The 16,876-nt window shown below is 47.7% G+C and overlaps 1 protein-coding gene across 1 annotated transcript in view; it reads left to right on the top strand.

Moving 5' to 3' along the window:
* The window catches only part of PTPRO (protein tyrosine phosphatase, receptor type O), a gene marked incomplete at its 5' end in the record, with an annotated part of 101,965 nt that overhangs the window by 53,736 nt on the left and 31,353 nt on the right, over positions 1–16,876 (top strand). Inside the window, 6 exon segments of the mRNA XM_015415533.1 lie at positions 2,886–2,969; positions 4,195–4,230; positions 8,039–8,120; positions 9,085–9,175; positions 10,534–10,610; positions 16,212–16,346. Coding sequence (XP_015271019.1) covers positions 2,886–2,969; positions 4,195–4,230; positions 8,039–8,120; positions 9,085–9,175; positions 10,534–10,610; positions 16,212–16,346 — 505 coding nt within the window.

Genomic DNA, 16,876 nt, shown 5'->3' with positions numbered 1-16,876 from the left:
GCCTAATATGCAAAGGAGTTCCTGCTACAAAAAGAGCCCCCAGGGTTGCTACGCAGAGGCAGGCCATGGCAGCCACCTCTGAACATCTTTTGCCTTGAAACCTCTACAGGGTCGGCGTAAGTTGGCTGTGACTTAATGGCACTTTCCACAGTATGCAGAAGGTCCCAGATTCAACCCCACCATTTCTAGTTAGGCAGCAAAGTTGAGGGATTGAGAAAATCATCATGGGCTGCTGGAGAAAAAGGTTCCCTCTGGGTCCATCAAGCATTGAAAAGTTGGGACTAAACTGAAGAAGAAAAGGAAGAAGAGACTGGATTTATACCCTGCCCTTCACTCAAAGTCTCAGAGTGGCTTACAGCCTCCTTCCCTTCCTCTCCCCACAACAAACACCCTGTGAGGTAGGTGGGGCTGAGAGAGCTCTGTGAGAACTGCCCTTGAGAGAACAGCTGTGAGAGAACTGTGACTGACCCAAGGTCATCCAGGAGCTGCATGTGGAGGAGTGGGGAATCAAACCCAGTTCTCTCAGATTAGAGTCCACTGCTTTTAACGACTACACCAAACCAAGCCATGGCACTGGGGCAGGGAGTTTACTCTCTGCTCCACCCCAAAGAGGGGAAAAGACAAACATCTGAATTACATAAAAATACTTCTTAACAGTGATTAAAATGTGGATTTCATTGGCAGAGAATGTAGTGATGGCTACAGGAACAGATGGCTTTAAAAGGGAGTTAGACAGATGTATGGAGGTCTGTCAGTGGCTACTAGCTATGATGACCAGTGTTCCCTCTAAGCTGAGTTAATGTGAGCTAGCTCACAGTTTTTTAGCCTCTGGCTCACACATTTTTGTCTTAGCTCAGGAAGGATGGCTCCAGAGCCAACTAATTTATGCAGCCGCCAAATTGCTCACTCACAACTTTAATGCTAGGAGCTCACAAAGTAGAATTTTTGCTCACAAGACTCCACAGCTTAGAGGGAACATTGATTGGTGACTGAGGGAGCCTCCACATTCAGTCATCCTCTGAATCCCAGTGCCAGGAGGCAACATCGGGGAAGGCCTCGGCCTCTATGCCCTGTTGTTGGCCTTCCAGAGGAACCAGTTGGCCACTGTGCAAAACAGGGTGCTGGACTAGATGGACTGGGGCTAATAGCAACCTGTCACCTGAATGCTGCATTTGCAGTCCTGATTCAAATCGTGAACACATGAAGCTGTGTCAGACCTTTGGGCTTTCAAGATGTACTGTCTACTCGGACAGGCAGCGGTTCTCCAAGGTCAGTTGGAGGTGTTTCACGTAACTTGCTACCAGGTGCTTTTCACTGGAGATGCCGGGGATTGTACCCGGGACCCTCTGTGTGCAAAGCAGATGCACTGCCACTGAGCCACAGCCCCTGACCAGACACAGAGAGAGAGCTAGTGAGCAACTTCTTATTGCTAATGCCAGGTGATCAGATCATGGTTCTCCCAAGTAACGTTGCTGTTATTCAAGCGCAGATTTATGATTTGGATTTTTGACACACCCCTTCCATGTTTACTTTATTTTTTAGGAAAACCATAGCCTTGAAGCTGCCTGGTTTGGCATTAAAAACGTGCTTATAAAAGTAAACCTCTCTTCTTCCTTCTTCTTAAGAACAGTTGCATAGAGACAGAGTTTTACCCTTACTGGAGGGAATAGCTTGGAAGTTTCACTTCCAATGAAATTTGTATGTCTGGATTATGCTTTCCGTTTATGCTCCCCCCCACCCAGGAAGAGCCATTTTGGGGCAAGTAGTTGTAGACTTATAAAGTTATTGTGGCCCCAGTTCCTTATTGCTGAGCTAGACTGCTCCTGCTTTGTAAAAACCTTGCCGGCTTCTACCCCACGTTACCTATCTCTGAGTTCTTCCTCTCCCTTTGCTAGCAGTATTGAACACTGAATATGTTTTACTGTTTTATATGTTTTACTGTGATAGGCTGTGTTCTTAGGGGGAAACTTCAACCCTGCCTTTCTGCCTTACCTGCTGCCCACACTAAGCCTCCGCACTCCTTGTTTTCTTTTTATCTGCCACCTTGCAAAAGATGCTTTGGTGCATCCATATTGCTAAGAAGAAGGTGACTTAATCGAGTGCCATTTGAATGGGTTGCCCTGTTTCCAGTTTGCACCAGGGCCATGGCGTCCCGGTCTTCTGACTCTTGTTGCCCTACTGGGAGAGAGGAAAAGATTGATGCGTGCGCCCTTTGCATGCCTAGATCTTTCTTTTGGGGGTGATCCTCAGTATCTGCTCTTCAGGACCCAGCACAGCCAGTTGCTTAATGCTCTGGATACTTTTATTCCTTTACTTTGTGTCACGTGTCCAGGACTGTGTGGGCTCTGTGCTTCAAAAAAAGGAAAAGGGGGGGGGGGAGAAACCCACATGCTGTTCTAAAAACAGTGCGATGTAGCAAATGGCATAATATGCAAATGAGGCACGCGTGCGCTTATTAGGCAGACGTAGTCGAGCCTGCTCCTGTGAGTCACGAGGAGGGGAAAGGAGCTCTGTGAGCAGGGAAGCGTCTGGAACCCCTCCTGCCCCTCTGGCTTGTGAAGGTTCACCAGGTATTGGCTGCCTCATGTGCTTTCACAGGGACTAGAAACCTGAGCCGCAATCCTGCCCACAGTGGTGTCAGAAGCATCCTCGCCTTTTGCGGTGCTTCCTTTTTGACGTAACGAAATTTCAGGACGCTGGATTTTCAGCCTGATCTCAGTCTCGGGGCTCATTCGGCGCGGCCACGTAATCAGAGACGACACGCGGCCCCCTGCCTCTGTCTGATATGCTGTGTATTGCATTTCTTTGCGTCTGTTTTGTTTTACTAATCCTCCTTGCTAATTTATTTTTTAATCTCTGTGTATGTTGTCTATTAATACTCACAGGCGTAGGAGTGTATTTGCTTTCCTAACTCTGTTACCTTCATGCCTCTGGACTGATTATCTCTTGGCATTTTATATTAACCCTTGGTAAGTCATTTTTAAACGTTTGGGTCTTCCTTAACGGCAGCTGTTCATGTCTTGCTGCGTTCGCTCAGGTGCTTCAAAGCCAACGTCTCTCTTTTCTGTCTTGCTGTGAGATGGAGGACGAAACGTTGGCTCCGCGGCTGCATTTCTTTGGGGGGGGGGAGGCAGGGGTGAGCTAGGTATTGGAGCCAGTGAGTGGTGAGAGTGCTGGACTACTAACAAGAAAAGCCAGATTCAAGTCTCCACTCTACCATAAAGCTCACTGGGTGACCTTGGACCAGTCAGAGGAAGCTGCCAATCGCTGAGTCAGACCCTTGGTCCATCAAAGTCAAGTATTGTCCACTCAGACTGGCAGCGGCTCTCCATCGTCTCAGGTGGAAGTCTCACATCACCAGCCACCTGATCCTTTTAGCTGGAGATGCTGGGGATTGAACTCGGGACCTTCTGCATGCCAAGCAGATGCTCTGCTGCTGAGCCACACACCCCCTTTCCCCACTCATTCTTTCTCAGCCTCACCTACCTCACAGGGCTGTTGCGATGATAAAACGAAGGAACACAGCGCAATGTATGCTGGCTTGAATTCCTTGGAGGAAGGGTGGGATAAAAATACGCTAAATGAATAATCGATATTCACAGGGCATTAATGTAGCTAGTGCTAAGAGGGGTTCCCCCCCCTTATAGGAACTCATTGTTTCTTGACTCAAGCCAAGGTACTTTTCGAACACGAGACTGTTATGTAAAAATCTGTCCCTGAGAGGTAGCGATTTCCCTGATTTGGAACACTTTGAAAACCACGCTAAATGAATAATCGATATTCACAGGGCATTAATGTTGCTAGTGCTAAGAGGGGTTCCCCCTCCTTATAGGAACTAATTGTTTCTTGGCTTAAGCCAAGGTACTTTTCGAACACAAGACTGTTATGTAAAAATCTGTCCCTGAGAGGTAGCGATTTCCCTGATTTGGAACACTTTGAAAACCTGGCAGGTTTTAATCATTCAATTGCACAGATGTGCATGTTGAAGCTCGCAGCCTGCTAATCATCGAACGTTCCCCAGTGTATATAAAAAATGTCGATGGTAAACATATCCCTTGTTAAAGCTCCCTGATTTACTTATTCAGAGATCCAGAAGGTGGCTAATGAAAATTCGAAAGGAAATCACCGACTGGGGAAAAGATGGCCGTCTATTAATGGCACTGACGCTTTTTTGTTTGTTTGTTTTTCTTTCAGGAGTAAAAATGGTCTGAAGAAGAGAAAGCTGACCAAGTATGCCCATTTTTGTAAATATTCGCACAAACGAATGAAAATAATGCTTATTTGCACAGGCATCCTCCTGAAATCACAAGGCCTCTAATGTCACCTGCAATAACTTATGATAGATGGAACAGCCTTATACTGAGTGGGACCAATGGTCCTTTTAGCCCAGTAGTGAGCCTAGGCTTGCCAGGTCCCCTCCTGGCCACTGGTGGGGGATCGGGGGTACGACTGTGAGCTCCGTGTTGGGAAACTTCTGGAGATTTGGAGGTGGAGCCCGGGGAAGACAGGAACCTCAGTGGGGTATCATGCCATAGAGTCCGCCCTCCAGGATTGGCAACTCTGGGTTGGGAAGTTTCTGGAGATTTGGCAGTGGAGTGTGGGGTTTGGGGAGGGACCTCAGTATAGTGCAATACCGTAGATTCCAACCTTCAGAGAAGCCATGTTCTCCAGAGGAACTGATCTCTGTAAACTGGGGATAAGTTGTAATTCTGGGAGATCTCCAGGCTCCACCTGGAGGCTGGCAACCCTGCCCCAGCTTTCTGTGGCGCCATTCTCCAGATGTGGCTCAGTGGTAGAGCATGTGCTTTGTTCAATCCCTGGCATCCAAGGCCTCTAGGCGATAGAGAAAGTCCTTGTTCTGTGTGTGAGCCACAGATGATGCTGAGCTAGAAGGACCAAGGGTCTGACCTGGTATGAAGCAGCTTTCTACAAATTTCTCCATCCGGACTTCATTGGCTGCTACTTGTGGGGGTGGGGCAACTGCCAGAGCGGTGGTGTAATTTCCCACATTTTCATAATACTGAATGTTAAAGGTGTGAAGGGGAGGAGGATACACAGGGCTGACGTTTTCAGCGGCAGCCGTGCGTCTCCTGTCAGGGTTTTGGCCTTCAGCTGCTTGGCCTCTCTCGCAGTGCAATCCTAAGCAGAGTCACACCCTTCTAAGCCTCTTGACTTTAGTGGACGTAGGAGGGTGTAACTCTGTTCAGGATTGTGCTGTGAACCTGCTGGGCCAGTTTGGTGTAGTGGTTAAGAGCAGCGGTCTCTGATCTGGAGAACCGAGTTTGATTCCCCACTCTTCCACATGCAGCCAGCTGGGTGACCTTGGGTCAGTCAAAGTTCTCTCAGAGCTGTTCTCTCGGGAGCAGTTCTCTCAGCGCTCTCTCAGCCCCACCTACTTCACAGCATGTCTGTTGTGGGGGGAGGAAGGGAAGGAGAGTGTAAACTGCTCTGAGGCTCCGAGGGAAGGGCAAGGTATAAATCCAATCTCGTCTTTTTCTTCTGTTTCCCTCTTGTTTTAAGGGCAAGTGCTAGACTTGGGGGAACCACTGCTGATTTCTTGGCTAGAGACTCCTAAAAGTCTGAAGCCCCGGGCCAATTTCTAAAAGAGGATCACACGGAACCAAGAGAAATTGTTTTCTGTTTTGTCTTCCCCGGCAGATAGCACATGATAAAAATGTTCCCGAGCAGTAGAAAATTAGCCGCTGGGGAAAAATCAATTAGCTCGTGTTAGCAATTCCAACAGTGCCGTGCCTTTAGTTAACAGTGATGAACTGTGACAAGCCTCTGGAACGGATCTGTTATCAGTTCTGTTCCCCTTTCAACACGGAGTCGCTAATTGTGCACTGGATCATTATTGCTAGCAGGTAAACAGGAGCAATTAACTGTTGATAAGAGACAGAACGCCTTGGAGGGGGGGTGGGTTGTTGCTTCCAGGAAACCGGGAGGGGAAGTGGCGACACATGCATCAGCATTTGAGGATCAGAACACGGTAACGAGGCAAGAGAAACCATTTGCCTCGTTTCCATTAATTAGGATATAGATAGAATAAATTAGGGTGAATTTACACCCGAAGCCAGCCCGGAGGCGGCCTCGTGACTGCATGCCGCTAGAAGAAATGGCACAGGCTTGGATTCATATGACTGTGTCTATGGCGAAAGGACGTCCTCCCACTGAGAGCAGTTTCCTCGTTTCTCCCTGCAGCAGCTGCACAAAATATCCCTGAAATCTTGCCCTTGGGAAGAAACTTCCCCTAAAACAGGATTTCGGGGAGCATTTCGGGCTGCCTTGGTAGAAGAGGGCTGGGAAATGCCGAAGTCTGTGTGCCCACGGAAGCGTTTCTCTGGATCTAACCCTAAGGCCTGACTGTTGCAAACGGTGGCTGAGTCAGGACACCTGTGCTTCAACCCTGGATTAACTGTTAAGCAAAATAAGCACGTGCTTAGGGCAACCGGGGGGAGGGGCACAGAGGGTGGGGTTTTTTTGCTTACATTGCTTACTGCTATTTAGTGTGATTTTTTTTTTAAAGTTTATATTTAATATAGTTGTGGGGGATAGACTGGAAGATTTTACATCTCTTATTTCGCCTTCAGCACTTATTGAATCTTAATGAGAGCCAGTTTGGTGTCGTGGTTAGGAGCGCGGACTCTAATCTGGGAGAACCGGGTTTGGTGCCCCACTCCTCCACATGCACCTGCTGGTGTGACCTTGGATCAGTCGTAAAGTTCTTTCAGAGCTGTTCTCTCAAGGGCAGGTCCTCGAAAGAGCTCTCTCAGCCCCACCTGCCTCACAGGGTGTCTGTTGTGGCGAAGGGTTTAGTTTAGTTTTATGATTACAGTCCTAAGTCCAGCATACAATATAAACATAATATAAGAAAGGGGGAGGGGAGATCAGAGATAATATACAGAGTAAAAATCTAAATTTAAAAACTTTTAAAATGCGACTCCTGCAATCTAAGAATCAATGCACAGAACTCAGCAACTGCCTGTGTAATCTCTGCATTCTTATCTGATAGAAGCCAGTGAAGCCTTGCTTTGTTTGTATTAATGTGACCAGGTATCCTGTCAACTCATGGGGTAATAATTTTAAAACAAGCCTCTCTGTAGAATGGGCTACTGAAAAACATATGCTCTACTGATTCAACTTCGCATGAAAGGCATGAACATAGCCTTTCAGGGTAGGATTGTGGGGGAGGGAAGGGAAAGGAGATTGTAAGCCACTCTGAGACTCCTTCACGTAGTGAAGGGCAGGGTATAAACCCAATCTCTTCTCCATTTTAATGTCTTGTCAGTTAAGCAATGGAAGGGCCGAGGGGCACCGTTGTTGGGCCATGCCTAGGGCATCAGTTGGCCTTAATCCAGCCCTGCTCTGCCTTCAGACTGTAGGTGGGGGCTGACATGTTTAAATGGTGCTTCATGCAAACAAAGCCCCTCCCCTGCACAGAGAAGACGAACATGCCCTGGAAGATGGTTAGATTTCACCCTTTTAAGGCAGACTGGCCAACTGCACATGTCCCTTGGCCATCTCTGGCCTCTCACAAGGGACTCTCTCCTTGCAAGTTGTTGAGAATGGCGGCAGAGGGTTCCGTGGCCACAGCCCAGCCCTCCATCCCTTCGACCCATCCCAAGACAGCACCAAGCCTTTGTAGGGCCAGCGGCATCCCTTTAAAGGGGGGTGACTCTGTAGTCTTACCATTCTCCCGGAATGACTGAGGGTAGCTCTAGGAATCACCTGAAACTCTATGGTTCTACCATAGAGTTTCTGGGGGTTCCTAGAGATACCTATGTTTTCCCTGTTTGACCATGCTGTGGTTCCATTGTGGCCAGTCTACTTCCCATGGCCCCCAGGTACTGGACTTACCTGGATCCCCCCCCCCTTTCTGGACACTACTATCAAATATGTGACACTTTCTTAGTAGAGCTTCTCTGTTCCAAATCCTGGCCTACTGGATCACAATTCAGCTCCACCGCTTGATTACCAGATGGTGGTTTTTGTGAATGACCGACACGTTCTCTTTCTCTCTGTGTGGTTTGTTTTAAAGCCCCGTCCAGCTGGATGACTTTGACAGCTACATCAAGGACATGGCAAAAGATTCCGATTACAAATTCTCCCTGCAGTTTGAGGTAAGCCCATGCTGGGAAACTCAGTCCGAACTCTCTCTGCAACTGCTGCAGAAAAAGATGGTAAAACAAATGTTCAGACTTTCTGAGATGTATTGCTTTAGACTGGATGTGGGAGAAAGCATGTTAAATTCCCTACATTTGATTCCATATTGATATTCTACAATGGAAATTTTACCAAAACACAGGGCCCTGCCCTCGGGTTCATAAACCACTAAAAGACATCCCGGGGGTGGTGGTGGGGGTGGTACAGGGAACATTAAAAAAAAAGGCGATCAGCCAGAGAATGTCAGCATTTATATCCAGCTGGGGACATTTATATCCAGCCGGTCTTTCCTTGCTAGTGTTCTTCCTGGGAGGAAATGGGGTACAACCTTCCCATGGTGGGTGCCATCTAGGGCTGCCAACTTCCGGGCGAGGCCTGAGCTTCTCCTCAAGTTACAGTTGGTCTCCAGACTTCAGCTTTAAAAGCAGACTTATGGAGGAGCGGTCGGCCAGGGGCTACTAGCCAGGGTGGCTGAAGGGAACTCCCATTCAGAGGCAGCAAAGCTCTAAGTACCAGTGTCACGAGGCAAGATCAGGGAAGACCCCTTGGCGGCCTCTATGCACATTGGCCCTCCAGAGCAAGTGGTTGGCCACTGTCATGTGACCGGATGCGGAACTAGGCTGGTCCACTGGCCTGATCCAGGAGGGCTCTTCTTATGTTCTGATGTTCTTATGGCCACAGAGATCAGTTCCCCTAGGGGAGAATTTGTGGCATTAGATCCTCGCTGAGCTCCCTCCTGTCTCCAAAAACCCACCCTCCCCAGGCACTGCCCTCCCAAATCTCCCAAGTATTTCCCAGTCTGGAGTTGGCAACCCTAGACCCACCTTAGATTGGGGCGTGACGCCACTGTGGATCACAAGTCCACAAACCGAGAAGAAACAGGTTGGCTTAACGGTGGCCTTTATTTTGTGTCACCCACAGGAATTGAAGCTGATTGGCCTGGATATCCCCCACTTTGCGGCTGACCTTCCTATGAATCGCAGTAAAAATCGCTACACGAATATCCTGCCTTGTAAGTCGCTCTCTGAGGGTTCACCTGCCGAGTTGGCTTTGAGCAGCGGACTCTTGGCAGTATGTTAACACTGGTCCCGGTCATCGGCATCAGGATGGGGTGTTTTTTTAAAGCAATCTTGTGACACAACAGCCGGCCTGTGGAGATCCCTCCAGCCTCCCAACTTCGGAGGAAGGCCTGGACAGTTACTTAAAATGCGGCTAGCAATTCTGTGTGGCAAGCCGGTCACGTGAGGCGGCTCCTCAGGCGGCTTCGGCCAAATATGGCTCCTCCCCCATGCTGCACATGGGGTGGTTTTCTTCTCGGGACTCCATTTTGGGGAGGCACACTGTTGGATGTTACAAGTTAAAACACTTCTTCAGTATTTACTGGGTTAATGATGTTTGTTAAATCACATGTTTGTTTGTGACCAATCTGTTTAGAGAGTTAGAAAGCCCGGGAAGTTCATATCTAGCTTGTTGTTCTGATTGGAGACCAAAGTGCCAAGTATTCGCATTTTATGGTTCTTTGTCCTGAGTAAGAAGAAGAAGTTAGTCTTCGCTCTCTTCTGCCATGTTCAGTCTAGCTGTAAGGATGTAGGAATATTAGCTGTTTGTTATTTTTCATCCCGTGTACCTTTTCCCCATGCTAGGTTGTAGTAAACTTTTATTCTTTTAAACACACCATGGACTCTGCCTCTTTAATACTCTACTGATTGCTGATTTGCTTTAAAATTAAGAATACCCAACACACACACACAGAGTCTGCTTGCAGGTATCAGCCAGTTGCTAGGCGGCATGAGACCTCAGTGCCGGAACACCGAGTGAGCTTGTATTCTATTTATTTGCTTAGGAGATTTCTACGCCGCCTCTTCAGAATCCTGCTCTTTAAATTTAAAAACACAGTCTGAAACACAAGCCACTATAACACACACACAAGCCATTCAACAACATCAGGCATCTCCCTTCCTTCACACATTTGGCTCCTTCTCTCTTTTCCCTTTGCGTTTTTTAATTCTTCTACATATAAATGTAACCTTTTCCTCTACTGAGAAAGTGGCTTTACCTATGGGGAAGAGGTACAGGAAATGAAATATATTCACTCGTTAATAATGAACGGGGTGGTGGTGGGGGGCTGCTCTGCAGCACTCGTGCGTCTTCTCAGTGATTTCAGTGGGCTCCTGGAGACTGCGAATAAAGGTTCGTGGCGGTGGGAGCAATCAAAGAGTCTTCTCATTGGATGGGCTTGTGAGTTCACTGAAGCATTGGTGAAGCTGGCGGGCCAGCAGGACATTTACATTCAGCTTTCTGAGGTTGAATTAGGAGTTCTCCATGCCCGCGTGTGCTTCAGTCTGCCTCTGCCTCTTTCTCCTTTCGCAGATGACTTCAGCCGTGTCCGATTGGCTTCCATGAACGAAGAAGAAGGCTCCGATTACATCAATGCCAACTATATCCCTGTAAGTGAATCAGACTTAGATCAGCCTAAGGAGCCGTGATGATGATGATGGTTTGTGGGGGGAGGCTGTGGACAGGAAACCAAACCCCATGAGAGATTAAGGGTTATCGCTCCATTTCAAAGCCGGTTCCCAGCGTTCAGTCCTGCCCTACCATGACCAAGGAACTAAAATCAGGATGGGGTTATACAGATAGGGATTCTCAGGTATTAGGGCCTCCGGGGGCAGGTTTTGCCCTTCTCCTAAGAATGTCCCCGAGTGCCTACGTAAGGGCAGAACTACATATAATGAGGCAAGCAGTGTTCTAGAGCTATCCCGTCTTGGTTCAGATGGAAGGGTAGTTTGAGATAGTAGGAACGTGGAAGGATCTTTAGGCTTACTCAACTGATTCCTCCTCCCATTTTTTCTGCTTTGCAGCAACTCATTGTTTGGCATTACATTCGAACCTTGGAAACAGTGGCTTGTTCCCAGTTTGAAATCCTGGTTTGCAGTAGGCATGGGTGGGAGTCAATCATTCTTTTCTGCACTTCTTCCATAGTTCTGCTGCATACCTTTGGCGTCCTTCTAATAATCCACTGAGAATTTCTATGAACTTTCAATACCATTTTTATACGTGATTTATCTGTCTCAAAGGAGCTGCGGTGGCTCAAGTGGTTAAGACGCTGAACTGCAGGCTGTGGAAGGTTGGTAGTTCAGCAGTTCGAGACCCGAGTGTGCCGCATGACGGAGTGAGCTCCCGTCTCTAGTTCCAGCTCCTGCCAACCTAGCAGTTCGAAAGCAAGAAATTGCAAGTAGATAAATAGGTACCGCTTCGGTGGGAAGGTAACAGCGTGGTGTTTAGTCATGCAGGCCACATGACCACGGAAACGTCTTCGGACAGCGCTGGCTCTTCGGCTTGGAAACGGAGATGAGCACCACAACCCTAGAGTCGGATTCGACTGGCTTTCGAGCAAGGGAAACCTTATCTGTCTCAAATTATATAAATCCATACTTCCATAGCATTTTTGTAATGATAATGGATCCAAATGCACATCCAGATTTTTCAGTACTCTTCCAGTGGAAAATAGAGAGCAGAATGCATACGCAGTTCTTCTCCGTGATATGGGGCTTTTCCGCATTCTGATTTTCCTTGCTTGTGTGTCCCTGTTGCTTGGGGGGGGGGGGAAGGTTCTGTTCCACATGTGTTTTGCTCCCTCTAGTGGTCAATGCGATATCACATCACTTTATGACTGGCATAAAACCCTGCGCTTTAAGGCCCAATCTGCATCTAGCATTTGCTCCGCTGTTATACCGAACCCACACTGGAACAGAAATTCCCCGTCTACATTGCATGCCACTTTCACTTTGATTGACTCACATTTTATGGCAGTGTCCAGACTGCATGCTGCTTTCACTTTGTTTGATCTCTGGTTTTATGGTAGCTGTCTGCATAGACTTATGGCCGTTTTATGGCCATTCGGGGGTGACTCTGCAGTCAGTACAGTGTCGGTCCGGTGTAGTTGAATGTGGTTTTGAACCGCCTCTTTTTCAGTTCCAAAAACAACCGAGCAAATGCTAAATGCAGATTGGGCCTAAATCTCCAGCGAGATACCCCCGGCATAAAGTGATGTGATATCAAATCAACCACTAGAGGGAGGAAAACACAAGCAGAACAGAAACAACACACACACACCCAGCCCCCCATAACAGGGACACACAAGCAAGGAAAATCAGAATGCGGAAAAGCCCCATGTCACGGAGAGGAACTGTGTATACATTCTGCTCTCTATTTTCCCCTGGAAGAGTACTGAAAAATCTGGATGTGCATTTGGATCCATTATCATTAAAGAAATGCTACAGAAGTATGGATTTATATAATTTGAGACAGATAAATCACATATAAAAATGGTATTGAAAGTTCATAGAAAAGCCAATGGATAACTAAGACTACAACACCATGTTCCAGGGAAAATCTCTAATAAGGAGATATTTGGATGCATCCCCAAGGCAAGCAAAACTAGGTTGCCCGTTCGGATAATGATTGCAGACTTTGGTCGGTGGCAAACATGTTTGGTAAATCTTCTTTAGGGGACTGTTTGAAATGAACACAAATAACATCTCCTTTTGTTGGGGAGGAGAGGAGCTGTGTTTTTCCAAACATGACTGCAGTCAGTAATTAATTAGGAGCTAATTAATTAGCTCTATTAGGAGCAAACTAATTAGTTCCTGCTCTGTAATTACATGTAGTATACACAGAATATAAATAATTAGGAACAATTAATTACTGTGTTCTCTCCCTCCCCCCCCCCCAATTCTGTGGCCCTTTCTTACACACCCAGGGAAATGCTGATCGCCACTTTGGGGTCAGGAACCTGGAGGGGTTTTTTTGTCATCTTCTGGGCATGGAACAGGGGTCACTGGGGGTGTGGGGGCATCTGTGGATTTCCTGCATTGTGTAGGCGGTTGGACTTGATGACCCTGGAGGTCCCTTCCAACTCTATGATTCTATGTATATATATGTAATTGAGGGGAGGGTCCAGGCAGAAGGAGGGGAGTGATAGAAGAAGAAGAGAAGTGATTGGATTTATACCCCACCCTTCACTACCCAAAGGTGTCTCAGAGCGGCTTACAAACTCCTTTCTCTTCCCCTCCCCACAACAGACACCCTGTGAGGTAGGGTGGGGCTGAGAGAACTCTTGACAGAAACTGCTCTTTTTCAAGAACAGCTGTGCCAGAGTTATGGCTTGCCCAAGGTCATCCAGCAGCTGCGAGTGGAGGAGTGGGGAATCAAACCCAGTTCTCCCAGATTAGAGTCCGCACACTTAACCACTACACCAAACTGGCTGGAAGTTTGTTTGTGTAGCACCAAATCCACAAGTTAATGTTTCCAGCCCCTTCTCAAGACCTGTCTTAGGGTACAGATTAGGGGTGTGCACTCAGTATTTACCGAGCCAAATAAATAACCGAAAAATACCTTATAGGCATTTTTGGCGTATTTATTCAGCCGAATCAGCGGCAGCACACTCAGCAAGGAAAGGGAAGGCATTTAAAGAGACAGACCTTCCCTACCCTTGCTGAGGTAAACTGCCATGTCGGCACACTCAGCAAGGAAAGGGAAGGCATTTAAAGAGACAGACCTTCCCTACTCTTGCTGAGGTAAGCTGCCATGTCGGCACACTCAGCAAGGAAAGGGAAGGCATTTAAAGAGACAGACCTTTTCTACCCTTGCTGAGGTAAACTGCCATGTCGGCACACTCAGCAAGGAAAGGGAAGGCATTTAAAGAGACAGACCTTCCCTACCCTTGTTGAGGTAAGCTGCCATGTCGGCACACTGAGCAAGGAAAGGGAAGGCATTTAAAGAGACAGGCCTTCCCTACCCTTGCTGAGGTAAACTGCCATGTTGGCACACTCAGCAAGGAAAGGGAAGGCATTTAAAGAGACAGACCTTCCCTACCCTTGCTGAGGTAAACTGCCATGTCGGCACACTCAGCAAGGAAAGGGAAGGCATTTAAAGAGACAGACCTTCCCTACCCTTGCTGAGGTAAACTGCCATGTCAGCACACTCAGCAAGGAAAGGGAAGGCATTTAAAGAGACAGACCTTACCTACCCTTGCTGAGGTAAGCTGCCATGTCGGCACACTCTGCCATGTCAGCACACTCAGCAAGGAAAGGGAAGGCATTTAAAGAGACAGACCTTCCCTACCCTTGTTGAGGTAAGCTGCCATGTCGGCACACTCAGCAAGGAAAGGGAAGGCATTTAAAGAGACAGGCCTTCCCTACCCTTGCTGAGGTAAACTGCCATGTTGGCTCACTCAGCAAGGAAAGGGAAGGCATTTAAAGAGACAGACCTTCCCTACCCGTGCTGAGGTAAACTGCCATGTCAGTACACCTCAACAAGAGAAGGGGCGATATTTAAACTTTAAATGCCTTCCCTTCCCTTGCTGAGGTGTGCTGCTGCTGTGGTGTGGCTCAGTATATACCTATATTTTTGGGGTTTGGTATACCTGAAACTGAAAAATACCGATTTTTTGGTGCACACTCCTAGTACAGATGTGACAAAAGTCAGGATTTCCCACCAGCCTCTATAAGGTGAGTTACACTTGCTCCCACAATTTGGATTGCTACCATGCAAGAACAGGAGGGGTGAGCTAACACTTCAGCAACTCTCCTGGTTATGCCTATCGAAACCGGGCTCCTTGCACTGTTGTCAGCATCTTAAAAGGGGATAAAAGAAACAGAGCAGAAAGGTGAAATCCCTTCTCCCTTTTCTGTGCAACCCGCATGTGCACCATCTCCTTTTTACAGACTGCAGAGCCATGACCTTTTTCATGTCTGTCTGTATCCTTATGGTGCAGAGTTTTATTAGACCAGGGGTCCCCAACCTTTTTGAGCCTTTGGAATTCTGACACAGTGAACATAAGAGAACATAAGAACATAAGAGACACCAATGTTGGATCAGGCCAAAGGCCCATCCAGTCCAACACTCTGTCACACAGTGGCTAAAATTACCAGGTGCCATCAGGAGGTCCACCAGTGGGGCCAGGACATTAGACGTCCTCCTACTGTTGACCCCCCCAAGTACCAAGAAGACAGAGCATCACTTGCCCCAGAGTTCCTATCTATACCTTCTGGCTAATAGCCACTGATGGACCTCTGCTCCATATGCTTCCCTTTTGAAGCCATCCATGCTTGTAGCCGCCACTACTTCCTGTGACAGTGAATTCCAAGTGTTAATCACTCTTTGGGTGAAGAAGTACTTCCTTTCATCCATTCTAACCCGACCGCTCAACAATTTCATGGAGTGCCCACGAGTTCTAGTATTGTGAGAAAGGGAGAAAAGTACCTCTCTCTCTACCTGCTCTGTCCCATGCATAATCTTGCAAACCTCAATCATGTCACCGCTCAGTCATCGTTTCTCCAAGCTAAAGAGCCCTAAGCGGGCACAGGCACAAGATGGCTGCCCCAGGAGGCGGAGCCAGCCACAGAATAGCTACAGCAGCTGACCTCCAGTCATACAGCAGAGTCTGCTACTGCTAAAGCAAAGTTTTTAGAAATCTGCACAGCCAATCAAATCTCCAGTAGCCAATCAGAAGCCTTGCTGGGCAAAAGGCCCACCAGGCACCGCCCACTTTCTAAAAACATTTATGGGCCCCAGGAAAGGTTTCTGTGGGCACCACGGAGCCTACAGGCACCACGTTGGGGACCTTTTTGCCAGATGATCCATTCTGGGTTTTTTCCCCATGTTCCTCTTGGAGCATCTGCTGCACAACCAAGGGCAATCAGAGGCAGTGTTCCCTCCAAGCTGAGTTAGTGTGAACTAGCTCACAGTTCTTTAGCCTCCGGCTCACACATTTTTGCCTTAGCTTGGGAAGGATGGCTCCAGAGCAAACTAATTTATTCAGTAGCCAAATGGCTCGCTCCCCACTTTAATGCCAGTAGCTCAGAAAGTAGGATTTTTGCTCACAAGACTCCACAGCTTAGAGGGTGCATAGATCAGAGGACATGGCTTTAAAGGCTCTAAATTTCATGGCAGACGTGATCCATTTTTCTAGGTTGCCAAATAGATGTAGAACTTCCTTATTTTCGAGGAAGATCTCAAGCCATGTCTTGTGGTTTTTCTTCTAGGGCTACAACTCTCCGCAAGAGTACATCGCCACTCAAGGCCCGCTGCCAGAGACACGGAATGACTTTTGGAAGATGGTGCTTCAGCAGAAGTCGCAAATCATCGTGATGCTTACACAGTGCAACGAGAAGCGGAGGGTAGGGTACCGCATCCTCCATGTCTCTTGGGAAGGGGGGGGGTTGATTGTGGCCGCCCCAGCCCAGCGTTCCCTTTCCTGAATTGACTCTGAACAGTCAGAAACAGAACAGGAGGGAGGAAAAAAATCCCGTTTGCCCCCGTTCGTCTCATAATCAGAGTCTTATAGAACTCTGAATACAGCAGCTCTGTTGGTTACCGGAGCTAATGGCCTTCGAGACAACTGCTTATGAATGTGGGTAGACCCCTTCCAAAGCCATCAAAGCCAGGGACAATCTCCACATCTTGTGGCAGTGAGTTCCATAAGTTAACAACATGTACTTCGTTTTTGTGTGTCTATAACCTGCTGCCAGGCACCTTCAATGTGAGCCTTATGTGCATTAGGAGTGAGAATTATATATTTTTTTTTTCTCTGCCTGCTGTCTCCCAGGCCTTTTCTAATCATAATGAAAGGCTGGCCTGCACCTATGTCTTCCCCCATTATACAGAGGATTTGCTGCCTGGGTGGCTGGTTGGATGTATAATGAATGGG

Source organism: Gekko japonicus, unplaced genomic scaffold, assembly GCF_001447785.1.
Source record: "Gekko japonicus isolate JY-2015 unplaced genomic scaffold, Gekko_japonicus_V1.1 scaffold1846, whole genome shotgun sequence".
In the NCBI taxonomy this organism is placed as follows: Eukaryota; Metazoa; Chordata; class Lepidosauria; order Squamata; family Gekkonidae; genus Gekko; species Gekko japonicus.
Note: the sequence above shows the minus strand (reverse complement) of the source record. Positions and strands in the feature narration are given on the sequence as shown.